The following is a 14869-nucleotide window of genomic DNA, read 5'->3' as shown; positions in this document are numbered from 1 at the left end:
AGTTAAGATAAGCGCAATTGTAGAGCAATTATAGTCAGGTCTGCCGCTATGCAGTCTCTCAGCAAATGGCGCCGGGCAGCTACCACCAACCCGGAATCCACCATCAGTTGGTTTGCTTTCATCTGAGCATTCGTTGCAGATATTCCAGAAGTAAAGCAATAAAGGAAATTATATTTGGTCTGTTGTCTGATCATAATGGCAAAAGCTTTTATGAACTGCTGTGCAATAAGCTACCACCCATATAAATGTTATGTAGTGTATATCTATAGCCTTGCAGTAATATCTGCCATTCACCCTAAGGATGCTTTGCTCTCTTTCCTGGCTTATGTTTCTATGTATAAATGTCCTAATTCATTGTAAAGTAGAAAATGATAACTCTATCCCAAGAATCCTTCTATCAGTCTTTCTACTTGTGCATTTAAAAAAAAGAGAGGCCCTACTGGTGTCTCTCCTGTTAGATCTGAGTAGTCCCCTCATAAATAGTGTTCTTGCAGTCCACTGTATGGTGTTACATTTGTGTTGGGTGTTTCATGCCAGGAGAGCGAAGCAGGATTGATAGCGTCAATTTACACCGTTATGTCTGCCTGCGCACGCTCCTTTCCCTGGTAGTGGCCATCATCCTCTGAAGAAGTGCTAACCCACATTCCCTTTGTTCCTTGAGTCCCTGCACTGAAACTGTAACTGTCTGTTGGCCATAAGAAAATCTGCACCTGCTCCCCTGCTTAATCAGTTTGCCTACACACTTACAGTCTTGCACCCTGGTCTGTGAAGAAACAAGGGGAAAGGCAGTCATATAATTGTAAGCTAACCCTCGCCAGATAAACATTGCCAGTTTATGGAAATCCGGTGCATAGCACATGTATTCAGTTGAGGTTGTATCTTGGCCCCAAGATCTTAGTTATACGTGTTACTTTTTATCTTTTTGTAAATAAAGACATACTACTTTTATAAGGGCTTATTCTGACTATCTGTCACGTTTCTTATAAACTATTGTGCCATATTAATATTTCTAACTTGCGATTTATCTTCTTAAGTTTTGATTGCTCGACTCTTTGACAGCTTCAAGGGCAGTAGGTTGGCTCTCCAGTTGGAGTGCAATAGTAATTGTGATCCTGAATCACACAGTGATCAGGCCTCACTGTTTTAAAGTTTGAATTTGGTAACAGCCAAATAAACTTAGTTTATCTAATTGGTGCAGTGAAAATTTTATTTCAGGCTGACTTTGAGATTTATCAAAATGCGTACTTTTCTGTTAAGTAAAAAGGGTTTTTTAGCCAGGAGCTTATGTCCGATTTAAGTTCTTCTTCATATTGTCCTATTTTATTAATTGCATCCAATCTGTTCTTTTTCTTTTCAGTACTGATGGAGCTCTTGGAGTAAGCATTAGTGCACCTGGTGGGGCTATAGCTTCTGTTCCAAACTGGGCGTTACGTGGAACACAGCTCATGAATGGCACATCAATGTCCTCTCCTAATGCGTGTGGTGGCATTGCCTTAGTACTGTCCGGTAAGAGAATATTTTCTAGCTTCATGCGATTTAGCAAGCCTTAATATGTGTAATTTTTCTAGCCTGCTTTACAGGTTTTTTTTCTAACTAGTTTGTACCTAAATATCTCTTTGCAAGTGTTTTGGTAATTGAACTAGATGCTGCAGCTCACAAAGAGGAGGAGAAGAAATGAGGTTCGGCTTCACTGATAGTCAAAAATGGTAGAATGATTCTGTATGTATGAACTATGAACACTTCATATCAAATATGTGTTTGCAGCATGTGCTATTGTATATCAAATGCTGTGCACACTTTCATGGAATCTAATGCTGGGCGCAGATTTTGCTATTCCTTTGTCTTCGAAGAAGAGGTTTCAGTTTTAAGGTCACTCCCCTAAATCCCACAATGCTCCAGGACATAGACTCAACCTTGGATTGTTTTTTTTGCCACCATCTTGTTCAGACATACCTTTAAGTGTTCGTGGACACTCATGACCGAAGAAATCCCACTGCCTCAAAATTTACATTGGGTGGCAGAGACTACTGAAACTTGAAAGTCGAAGCCTTGATGCCAAGATGCCCGGCCTTGAGCGTCTGTGCAGCCTGTCTTGCAACCAAGAATGACTTTAAAGACGCCCTGAAGGCTGACACTGAGCTAGACTCTGACTAATCCATTCCTGGCCGAAGAGTGGGGTGTTCAGCCTGATGTATGGCAAAGGCAAATTCATATTGATGGAGTCTCCGCCCGCATCCCTGCTCGCCTTCCACCAACTGAATAATCCAGTGCTAAAAAGCTTAATTTCATCTCACCTCAGCGGCAATTTTTGAGGAACATTAGACTTTTCCTGTTCAGAAACTAAGCCCAGGGATCCCAAATCATTTCCTGCATTTTTACGCTTTGTTTACTATTTTTGAGGTTTACATCCTGGTGTGTCCAGGATGTCTTTACACAAGTCAGGTTTTAAGCCCTGCTGTGGCTGTCAAAGAACAATGTCGGTAAATGACCTGCACCTAGTTTGTCTTTGATGTCTGGAGCGTGACCATGACACCAAGTTGTTCTCCGATTGCTGGGTCATGACCCCAAAGGCTTAGAGGGAGCGGTCTCAAAAGCTGCTAGCGACCCGGCATGCAAATCCGCATAAGTCGAGATCCTGGTTGAGTGGAGGGTCCCAGGATCGTTTGCAGAGCTTGAAGTACTCCTCGTCACATTCAAATTACTTGGCAAACTTGGGTAGGAGGCACAAAAAGGAGAGGAAGAAGTTGAAGCACTCTTCGACTTCTCCTCGGCTGTTGGCTGACGAGGGAGCCTCAGTGCTCTGCCTCGTTCCCCGGAACCTGCAGCTGGGCCGACTCTGCAACTCTCTGAATTTCTGAAGGCCAGAGTGACCCCCGCCCAACTGATAGTTCTATGACGCCATACGCCGCATATTTGGGCAGCCCGACCCAGTCAACGTGCCTTGGGGTCAAAAGGGGCCCCACCTGGTTCCACACCAGCGGCCTGACTCCAGATCAAGATTTACTTCGGTGGTGCCATCTTGACCTTCCCTGGCACCAATGCCGATGCTCCTCCTCATTGTCATCCCCGGCACAGAGCTGGGGCTGAATCTCCCAGCGCGGACGCCGGTAGGAACCTTGCCTCCTAGATTGGAGCCTGAGCTTTGTCAGCTGGGCCTTGGGGAAGACTGGGAAATGTCACTGGACTGTTTAGAATACCAGCCCTATGAGGAAGAACAGAGTGCTGACAAGGATTGAGGACCTGGGTGAGGCCAGGGGCTTGGATACGTCTGGCTTGGATACGTCTCCAGATGCTGGTCTGCTTTCTCTCCCTACCGTGGCTACGGAGGAGGGAGCTTTTTATGCAGTGGTGGTGTGGAGGGCGTCTGAGGTCCTTGACCTTCAGATGCCCATGGTGGCAGTCCAGACTAATCTCTTGACCGAGGTGCTGCAACCGGAAGTCTCCATGTCGAAACCCTTTCTCCAATTCAATGGTGCCTTTACTGACGTCCTGTTGAGTACGTGGTCCAAACCCATTACAGGAGCTCCTGTGAATAGGACCATTGCCCTCTGCCATTGGCCCGCACCTGGGGACCCAAACTTCCCCACACAACACACTACCCCTGAGAGCTTGGTGAGCCAAGCCTCCACCTTCCAAGGCACTTTCCCTATCGCTCCCCTGGATAGGGAATCCAAGAGGCTGGGCTCATTTTGGAAGATGTTGTCTTCCACCAGCCTGCATTACTGTCCATTAACACTGCATGCCTTTTCGGCTGTTATTCCCACCCTTTGTAGGATACGGTTGTGCAAGTGCTGCCACAGGTCACAGAGGAGGCCCGTACTCACCCAAGCTGTCTCCGACGTGAGAGACATGGCAAAGTTCACTATTCAGGGATTACTTGACATGACCAACTCGCTAGGCAGAGCAGTTTCTATGACAGTTTCCGCTGGCGCCATGGCTGGCTGAGGACAACTGTCGTTTTCGGGGGATGTCCAGGCTTCCCTTATGGACTTTGCCCTGCGATGGGCACCAGTCTTTTCAGAGACTAGTTTTATTCGGCGCTAGAGTGCTTTAAGGATTCTCATGCTGCAGCGAGGCCCTTAGGCCTCTTTGCTGCCCCACATTCGCCTAAGTCTGCCTTTCGCTCCTTTTGTGGGTACGTACGAAGCTTCCAGCCGTGCCAATTCCCACCCAGTCTCTGCGTGGCCAAGGGCATGGTTCCCACAGACCTCGTGGATCAGGTGGTCACCCTTCTAGTTTGTCCCTTCACCACCTTGGGCACCCAGTTTGCAGCAGGATTTGCCATAACCTGCCCCACTGCCAGTCCATAACATCGGACCGGGGGTTTTGCAGATTGTCCGAAAGGGCTACTCCCTCCCCTCCGAGACTACCCCTCCTTCCATGCCACCATGTCATGATTGGCTGACGGAGGATCATCTATCTGTTCTCCGCAAGCAGGTCACAGCTATCTTAGTGAATTCTTGTCTGTCCTGGACCCAGGAGCCTGGATGGTAGCGCTGGACTTGCTGGATGTTTATTTTCATATTGCTGTCCTGCCTGCTTACCGGCGCTATCTGCGGTTTACAGTAGTCCACGAACGGTTTCCGTTCACTGGACTTCCTTTTGGCCTTACCAGCTCCCCTCAGGCATTCACCAAGGTGATGGCGGTAGCTACAGCTCATCTTGGAGCCCCCCCCCCCACACCTCGACGACTGGCTGCGGATGGCCGTCTCACCCCTGGCTGCCGTCTCCCACCTTTAGACTATGGCGAGCCTTCTGCACTCGCTGGGGTCCACTATCAACTTGCCGAAGTAACACTTGACTCCCTTTCAGACGCTCCCTTTCATTGGAGCCGTTCTGGACATGGTGCAGTTTTGGGCTGTTCCTCCTGAGTGACGAGTCCAGGATATTTGGGATAGATCTGTTAACTTCTGCCGAGAATGCGCAATGTAAGCAGTTTTGCATGCTGGAGTTTCCAAGGCGGCACTCGCTTGGAGGAGCTTTTCGTCTCGAGTGGAGCTCGGGCTTCCTGTATGCTTTTCTGCCTATACCACGCCTACCCAGAGTTCTCAAGAAGATCAAGAATGACCGGGCCTAAGTCATGGGCCACTTCCAGTAGGCCAGACACTGGAGATGGGGTAGAGACTTTCAATTCCCAGAGTCTAAAGGGACAGAAGGTAAGCTAACAAGCCTTGGAGATCACTTCGAGTGAAGGCAGAGTCCAATTTTCCTTCAGCAGAGTCAAAGAGCAGCAGGCAGAAGGGCAATACAGGGCAGCAGTCAAAAAAGGAGTCCTTTAAGCAGCACAGCAGTCCTTCTGAAAGAGGTTCAGTTCAAGATCTAAAAGTGTCTGAGTTTAGGGGTCAGACACTCAGTAATTTTACCCAAAAGTCTCTTTGATGTGGGAGTTAACTTCATAGCAGGTCTCTGAAGTGTACATGGTCCCCTTTCAGCCTAGTTTGTCTGCCTGGCTATGTATGGGGGGGGAAAATCAGTCCTTTGTATGGGGATAGGACATCACCTATTCAAGTGAGGTGTTAGTCACTCTCTTCCATCCTGCCATGGCAAAACCATCAGAATGCAAATGTATGAAGATGGGTATTTACACGACACACTGCAGATGCATGTAGATGTGTACTCTGACGAAACACCTATCCTTCCTGTGTTGTGGCTGGCTAGAGAGAATGCACAAAGTATAGCTGTCACCCACCCCAGACATGTATTGGAGACAGGATGTCAGGCACACGCAATAGTAAGTGCAGAGAAATGTCCACTTTCTAAAAGTGCCATTTATAAAATATTAATGTTAAATTCAATTCACTAGTAAATGGGATTTATCAAACCCATTCCAAACATATGAAACATGAAAATGCTACTCCTCTCTGATGAGGAATTGCTGCATAAATGTGTATTAAGGAATTCCCAATTCTAACCTAAGTTACTACCTGGACATGCAAAACATAAAATTACGTCTTACCTTTTACTTACATAGCACCCTGCCCTTAGGGAAACCTAGTGTCTACCTTAGGGGTGACTTATATGTAAACAAAGGGGAGTTTAATGCTTTGCAAGTAGTTTTAAATGCCAAGTCAAAGTGGCAGCAAACTGCACACACAGGCACTGGAGCGGCAGGCCTGAGACATATTTGAAAGGCTACTTCTGAGGGTGGCACAATCACTGCTGCAGCCCACTAGTAGCATTTAACTTACAAGCCCTCGGTGTATGGTATACCACCTTAAAAAGGATTTAGAAATAAATTAAATGTCAGTCAGGTACACACCAATTAATTGCACACGTTTAGGAAAGAAGCACTTGCACTTTAGTACTGATTAGCAGTAGTAAAGTGCTCAGAGTCCTAAGGTCAACTAAGGTTCAGCAAAACGTGGAGGCAAAAAGATTGGTGAGAGACCAACTTAAGGCTAACAGATCGAACACAGAATTTCTGGATAAGGAAACCTCATCCACTCTTTTATGACATGCTTCATCTTACCCCATCTTGGTAAGATAGTACTACCTGGATAGCCTCAACGTTCATATGGCGGGAGGTCTTAATAAACTATGACTGGATAGGCAACGGGATCCAGAATTGTCAGATTACCACAAAGGTAAACCCAAAATGAATGTCTCTTCATTGGTACAGGTTCCCCAGATAAGATTAAAAAGGGGGATGTTTGGTGATTGCTGTGACTAGTGCATCCTCCTCATGTGTCTACATGTTTCGACCAATTGTCTTGCCCATGTGGATCAAAGTCCTTCTTGAAGGCTGAAATAGATCACAACCTAGCTACTATGTTTACTCATGCATACAGGCTCGTAATAGACAAATACTTTCTACCTCACTGGGCTGAAAAAGCGTAATTCATGCAACTTGGAATAAGATGAGTAAAAACATCTACAATATCTTAATTATGTATGCACCTCTAATGTGAATGAAATTCTAGACGGTGTTTATGTAGTGACAAAATGTAAAGAGACTGTAAGAAAACACACAAATTGGCACGTGTGGGGAGGTGGGTACACTGATTCTGTTTCAGCTTTCTCTAAGCGATGTCATGTCATGTCATTATGGTTGTAGCAAGAGAGGCACCCTCACTAGTGGCACTCTTTTATATTGAAAATATAATTAGCCAAAAACTAATCAATCTCAAACTTATTGAAAATGGTATGATTCACTACAGAAATGGAATTGATATACATTCTTACTCCTCTTGATCCCTATGCCATGGTGTTAGCGTTAATTGTGTAAGTTACTTTTGTATTTTAGGTAAGGCCATTGTTAGATAAGTATGCTGATAACAAATATAACAGCTCCCGCATGTAGCTTCTGCGGTCATACAAAGCCTGTAGTGGGCTTTTTAGTAGTATTATACATGTCAGTGTTGCATTATCGTTGCTTTTTTCAGACCTCCAAATACACACATCATGAGTGTAAGGAAAAGTATCCCGAGACTGTGATATTGCATCCCGCAAACCATTCATGCCACTTACTTACTGAATCAAGAAAACACCAAAGGGCCTTGACTCGGACTCAGTAAGGCTGAGTCAATATAACTAAAAAACAAAACAAATGCCAATACTGAGCTACACTTACCACAACTTTCTAACTAGATCATATGAATGAAACATAAAGATCAGCTTTTTGAATTGCACCAATAAATGGTTTATTGCACTTCTTTGCATTCAAATGATTTTTACAAAGAATAATATACATTCACACTACAAACAGACTATATACAATAAATACAATTCATTCAAACCTTCCCACTATGTACATACCAACGCAACACACCTTTCATAAATTTGGCCAAAACAAACCCACACACCATTCAACCAGAAAACCAGTAGGGGTCAGGCTCACTGTTGCATGACCCTCAACATGGTCAAAAACAGTGCCAATGTCAACAAAAAAATGCTAAATAAAATAAATTCCCTTGATTGTATATTTAAATGATCATCATAATCTCAATACTTACTTACTGAAGAGATGGTGCTGGCTATTTAGCCCAGTGATTGCCCTCCAACCACCATAAAACTGCTTCATGGATCGACTAGGACGCTACTTATCTATGCTTCTACTCTTCAAGTGTGTTTCCAGCGCAATACACTGCCTCGGAAGCTATACAGTAAAAAAAAAAAAAAAAAAAAAATAGAATAAATAGCCAAACCTAACTAAATGTTTTGCTTCCAATGGACACACTGAGAATAAACATCAATGCTACATGATTGAAAAAGTACCTCCATCATAGTTAAATTGATTAAACTGTTGCTCCATGTTTAGCATGCGGTTTGCTATTTTTGCATGGCTCAGGAGCACCCACACTTTCTTTACCCATACGTCCACTGTTCCAAAGGGACAGTATCCTCTGTTTTGCAGCCTCTTAGAGAAGCGAGAAAGTCTTACTCCTAAATAAGTGTAGTGGATAGGTCCTCTTTCTCTTTTGCTTGTGTGACCCTGTTTAGAATACCCTCTGAAAATTGTTGAGCCCCATGATGTATGTAGAGGTAGCACTTCCTCATAGCACCCCCTTCAACACTTCTATTCATCTCAAGATTGTTGCAGTTGTGCTTCATTGTAAGACATTGGTTCTTCTTGCAGAGCCTTGTCACTATAGCCTCCTTATTGGAGAAAGTGTTTCCTCGCCTGTACGTCTGGCGGGAGGTTTCAGTTTGACAACAGTGGGGCCATTATCTGTGCACTGTCCATCATTGGGTTTTCTTTGGGTATATCAGTATGGCTTTGAAGAGGTTTGACATGTCCTGTATGCATATTGGCTCTCCAAATATTCACATTTCCCTTGTAGAATGACATTATTTACCAATTGTAGTACATGTGCTTGCAGAAATTCAGTCATTAACTTGCTTGTCCAGATTCTCTGCCTGAGCGTGCACACTTGACTCTCTGTTCATTGTCTTCTTTTCAGCATCCAGCTTTAAATATCCTCTGTGTATGAGGTCACATGTTCATACATCCTCCACCTTATTGTGCAACACGCACTCTACCCTACATTCAACAGTTGGCTGCTGATACCTTGCGATCTCCCTGTGTAGGTGCTGTCACTTCATGGTACTCAGGTCGGGCCCAAGTCGAACTGGATCAGGAGGGAGGTATCGCCAAAACTTTCATTTCTCACCACACTTCCAAAGCCCTCCGACTACCCCAATGGATCCACTTCTCTAGCAGGGCCACCAGGTACTTTTGGAGTGGACAGTGTTGCCTGGTAGGTTCATACATCCCATGGCACCTAGTTCTCATAGGTGTTCTCTGGGGCTACCCGTGCAGGTGGCTTACCTTGGCATGCCTCCTCCATAATGTCTAGGCTGGGCACTCCTGCAAAGCCGCTGAGTATGGCACCTCTGCCCATTTGCCTCCCTGTGGCTGGTAGATCTGTGGTCAGGCCCACACAGTCACACGCAGGCATGCGGTCTAGGGTCTCCTACCAGCCCCCCTCCCCTGCACACTCCACCTACATGCATGCTACTCTGTGTCCATCGCTGCAGATGCTCACTACACTGGGAGCCTCCCCTTAAAGTCTTCTTTTCATTGTGGCAGTCCTATTGAAATGTCCTATGTGCTCCACAGTCTCCAATGGCTGTCACCAGGCAGGTCGCTCCCCCCTACCGCCACGCAGCCCCCTGTGTGACCCTTTCTGCCCCCTGCCTCCTGGCTCGTGCAGTGTTGCCTGTCTCCTCCGTTTTGCACCCCTGTGCTCTCACCCTTCTTGCGGTAACTGCAAACACAACAATGATGGACAGAATGTGGATCAATGTCACACATTCACCCCAGTCAAAAGATCTGGGCCCAAATCCATCGTTTTTCCACTCCACACCACCCTTCTTGCGCCCCTTCTTGTCACCCCCCCTCCCTCCGTGACCCTCGCCGCTTCTCCCGCTGTCTTTTTCCCGCCGTTTCTTTCTCCCGCCGCTGACCCCCAGCGGCCCTGCCCCCCTTCTCTCCCATTGGCCACCCCGCTCCCACCTCCCAGCTGCTCCTCCCTCTGCCCCTCATATGGAGGCCGCGAAGCGGAGGTAGAGAGCGACCTCTGACCCTGTCAGCAGGCAGGTCGCTCCCCCCTACCGCCACGCAGCCCCCTGTGTGACCCTTTCTGCCACCTGGCTCGTGCAGTGTTGCCTGTCTCCTCCGTTTTGCCGCTTGCCGCTCTGCCTCCTTGACTGCCTTCTGCTTGCCTACTTGACTTTTGCTGTCCCTTCTTGCTGCACCCCTTTGCTCTCACCCTTCTTGCACCCCTTCTTGTCATCCCCCCTCCCTCCGTGACCCTCGCCTCTTCTCCCGCCGTCTTTTTCCTGCCGTTTTTTTCTCCCGCCGCTGACCCCCAGCGGACCCGCCCCCCTGCTCTCCCATTGGCCGCCACGCTCCCACCTCCCAGCTGCTCCCTCCCTCTGCCCCTCATAAGGAGGCCGCGAAGCGCCCGTCTGCGCCTGTCCGTGCCTGGACCACGCCCAGAGCCAGAACCCCTGGCCCCCGACGTAGCCAGTCGACCCACCTCAGATACGATGCCGCCGCCCTCCACGCACTCAACACCGGCCGATCACCTGCCTGCTACCGTGCCACCCCGAAACGCTCCCACGGACCATTCACCTGCCAAGCCTGCAAATTCACCTGCCTCCGGACCCGCCAGACCAAGCGCCAACAACAACCACCTCCAGTGCATCCTGCTTAACACCCGTTCCGTCCACAAACACGCCGTCGAACTCTGGGACCTCCTCGACACAACATCGCCGGACGTCGCCTTCCTAACGGAAACCTGGATGAAAGCCTCCTCAGCCCCCGACATCGCCATAGCCATCCCGGACGGCTACAAGATCACCCGGAGGGACTGCATCAACCAAACCGGAGGAGGCATCGCCATAGTCTACAGGAACACCATCCGCATCACGACCAACTCTGACGACGCCCTCGCCGCCGCCGAACACCTTCACTTCCAGATACACACCGACCCCAAGACCACCCTCAGAGGGACTCTCATCTACAGACCCCCCTGGACCACGCACACAATTCAGCGAAGCCATCGCAGACTTCATCAGCCCACACGCCCTCGCCTCCGCGGACTACAGCCTCCTAGGGGACCTGAACTTCCACCTGGAAAACAACAATGACAACACCACCACCACCACCACCCTGCTGGACAACCTAGCCAACCTCTGACTCAAGCAACTGGTGAACACCCCCACCCACTATGCCGGCCACACGCTTGACCCAGTCTTCTCCTCCAGCAACCACGTCTCCTTCAGCTACTCCACCGGACTTCACTGGACCGATCACAGCTGCGTCCACTTCAACCTCAGTAAAACCACGACTCACCACCACCTGCAACAGGTTCCCCGAAGACGCTGGAGCAAGATCACCACCGACCAGCTCACCACGTCCCTGAGCCAAAACCCTCCTACCAACACCACGGACACCAACGACGCAGCCCGCAACCTCACACAGTGGATCACCGACTGCGCCAGTGCCCTTGCACCACTGAATACCCCGCCAAGCAATCCCGGCAGCAAGAAAGCCTCATGGTTCACCGACGACCTCAAAGACTCCAAGAAAGCCTGCCGCACCCTCGAGAAAGCCTGGCGCCACGAACAGTCGACAGGAAACATGACAGCCCTCAAGAACGCCACCCGCAAACACCACCAGCTGATCCGCACCACCAAAAGAACATCATTCAGAGAACGACTGGACACCCACAACAGCAAGGAACTCTTCAGCATGGTCAAAGAGCTCTCCAACCCCAGCGCCAGCAACGACGACATCACGCCATCGCAAGACCTCTGCGACTCACTCGCCATGTTCTTCCACCGCAAGATTGCCGATATACACGACAGCTTCGGCGCCCAGACCACGCACCCAACCACCGAACCAACGCCCCCTTACACCATCCTCCGTGCCTGGACTCCCGTCAACACCGAAGACACCACCCACGTGATGAACACCATCCACTCCGGCTCCCCAGCCGACCCCTGCCCACACCACATCTTCAACAAGGCCGACTCCATCATCGCACCCCATCTCCGGAACATCATTAACAACTCCTTCGCGTCCGCCACCTTTCCGGAGAGCTGGAAACACGCAGAGATCAGCGCCCTCCTGAAGAAACCCACCGCCGACCCCACGGACCTCAAGAACTTCCGCCCCATCTCGCTCCTCCCCTTCCCCGCAAAAGTCATCGAGAAGACCGTCAACATACAGCTGATCACTTTCCTCGAAACGAACGGCTCCCTCGACTCATCGCAGTCCGGTTTCCGAGCGAACCACAGCACCGAAACCGCCCTCATCGCAGCAATCTATGACATCAGGACCATGCTTGACAACGGGGAAACTGTCGCCCTCATCCTCCTCGACCTATCGGCCGCATTCGATACAGTTTGCCACCCACCGCCGACCCCACGGACCTCAAGAACTTCCGCCCCATCTCGCTCCTCCCCTTCCCCGCAAAAGTCATCGAGAAGACCGTCAACATACAGCTGATCACTTTCCTCGAAACGAACGGCTCCCTCGACTCATCGCAGTCCGGTTTCCGAGCGAACCACAGCACCGAAACCGCCCTCATCGCAGCAATCTATGACATCAGGACCATGCTTGACAACGGGGAAACTGTCGCCCTCATCCTCCTCGACCTATCGGCCGCATTCGATACAGTTTGCCACCGCACCCTAACTACCTGCCTCCACCTCGCCGGGATCCAAGAAAAGGCCCTGGACTGGATCACCTCCTTCCTCTCCGACAGAACTCAAAGAGTCTGTCTCCCGCCCTTCCGCACCGCGGCCACCAAGATCATCTGGGGCGTACCCCAAGGCTCCTCGCTCAGCCCTACCCTCTTCAATATCTACATGAGCCCCCTCGCGGCCATCGCACGCAAACACGGCCTCAACATCATCTCCTACGCAGACGACACCCAGCTGATCCTCTCCCTCACCAACGGCCCCGCCACCGCCAAAGCAAGCCTCCAGGAAGGAATGAAGGACGTCGCTTAATGGATGAAGCTCAGCCGTCTGAAACTGAACTCAGACAAGACTGAGGTCCTCATCCTCGGACCATCCCCCTCCGCCTGGGACGACTCCTGGTGGCCCCCGGCTCTGGGCACCGCCCCCAAGCCCACAGACCACGCATGCAACCTGGGAGTCATCATTGACTCCTCCCTCACGATGACCAAGCAAGTCAACGCCGCTACTTCTTCCTGCTTCAACACCCTTCGAATGCTCCTTATTTTTCTTCCGCTGGATCCCCACCAGAACCAGGAAGGCTGTCACCCAGGAACTGGTTACCAGCCGACTGGACTACGGGGACGCCTTCTACGCTGGAACCACAGTCAAACTACAGAGAAGACTTCAGCGCATACAGAACGCATCGGCACGACTCATCCTGGACATCCCCCGACACAGCCACATCTCCTCCCACCTGAGAGACCTGCACTGACTCCCCGTAAACAAGAGGATCACGTTCAGGCTCCTTACCCACGCACACAAAGCTCTCCACGACATGGGCCCCGAATACCTCAACAACCGCCTCAAGTTCTACACACCTACCTGCCAGCTCCGCTCCGCCAGCCTCGCCCTCGCCACCGCCCCACGGATCCGATCCGCAGAACCACCACCGGAGGAAGATCCTTCTCCTACCTGGCTGCCAAGACGTGGAACTCCCTCCCAACCCACCTACGTCTGACCCAGGACCATCTCTCCTTCAGGAAGCAACTCAAGACCTGGCTATTCAAGCAGTAGCAGTACTCTTCTCCCCCCCCCCCGCGCCTTGAGACCCTCACGGGTGAGTAGCGCGCTCTATAAATGTTCTTGATTGATTTAAAAGTGACCTCTACAAATATGGCGCCGGACGTTTCCTTGCACCATGAGTTGATGTTTCCCAACCTGAGGCCTACAGCGTTAGATCCGGAGTGTGATGTTTCAGAATCTCAGAAGGTGGGCAGAGTACTGCCATCTTAGGGTCTCAGCCATATACCCCTGACTTTTTAAAAGCAGACCCCAAACTGGAGTAGGTTATTATATTTAAGAAGCAGCCTTGTATTAGCCCGTGAAAACATCATCCTGGCAGGGAACGTAAAATAATGGATTTGATAGGTGTAGTATACAGCGCTAAAAACTGCTTTTGCAACTGCTTTCCTTGGTTATTGCGGCTCTGAAATCTGGGATTGTCTGAAATCTTTCACTGATGACATACTTAAACACTGCAGAAAAGATTTGAAGAATTGGTTTAAGAAGGTGCTCCTCTCTCGAACCAAGTCATGAATGCAGCCTTTGATTCAGCATAGCTTCCTGCTGAAGTTTACTGCCATGGTATCACTCTGTGCCACTCTTGGTGACAGCCGACTAGTCTGAAGCTTGATTCTAGCCTTAAAATTCTCAAACTCCTATTTTCTTGCTATTTCTTGTTCAGCCAACATACTGAGGAAGAAATGGTAAGGATGACAAATGAGCCTTAGACCCTAAACACAGCAGGTCTTGAGCAGAAGATAAATTCTTCAGACCACAATATAGAGCCAAAGACAATTCCTGATATCCTCAACATGGGGTTCAAACCCCTTGTTGGCTCAAACAGCAACAACATCCGTGCAACCAAATAGGTAGCCAAGTCTCAACCAGCCAATTCAACAGGGCGCAAGTCCTCAAAAAGTTGCAAGTGATTCCACCCCACCCCCCCTTTGTTAACCACTTAACCACTTCTTTAAGGGGGGGGGGGCTGTCCTGATTCCTCTCGATACAGGCAGTCCACCTAACACAAATTTTTTATCGATATCTAGATTCTTTTTAAATGTATTTTCTAAAGAGATCACAAGAAGGTTCTAGATGATGTTGTTTTTCAATAATTCTAAACAGGACTATGCGGCAATAGATTTCATCACTGTATTTCAGAACAAAAAATGCATAA

At 49.2% G+C, this 14869-nt stretch overlaps 1 protein-coding gene across 1 annotated transcript in view; it reads left to right on the top strand.

The window, feature by feature from the left end:
• The first annotated feature begins 576 nt into the window (after positions 1 to 576).
• The window catches only part of LOC144773867 (tripeptidyl-peptidase 2-like), a 457098-nt gene continuing 442805 nt past the window's right edge, over positions 577 to 14869 (top strand). The window contains exons 1-2 of the mRNA XM_078658951.1: positions 577 to 605; positions 1358 to 1506. Of these exons, the coding sequence (XP_078515077.1) occupies positions 577 to 605; positions 1358 to 1506 (178 nt within the window). The remainder of the gene's footprint in view (positions 606 to 1357; positions 1507 to 14869) is intronic.

This window comes from Lissotriton helveticus, chromosome 8, assembly GCF_964261635.1.
Source record: "Lissotriton helveticus chromosome 8, aLisHel1.1, whole genome shotgun sequence".
NCBI classification, from domain to species: Eukaryota; Metazoa; Chordata; class Amphibia; order Caudata; family Salamandridae; genus Lissotriton; species Lissotriton helveticus.
Note: the sequence above shows the minus strand (reverse complement) of the source record. Positions and strands in the feature narration are given on the sequence as shown.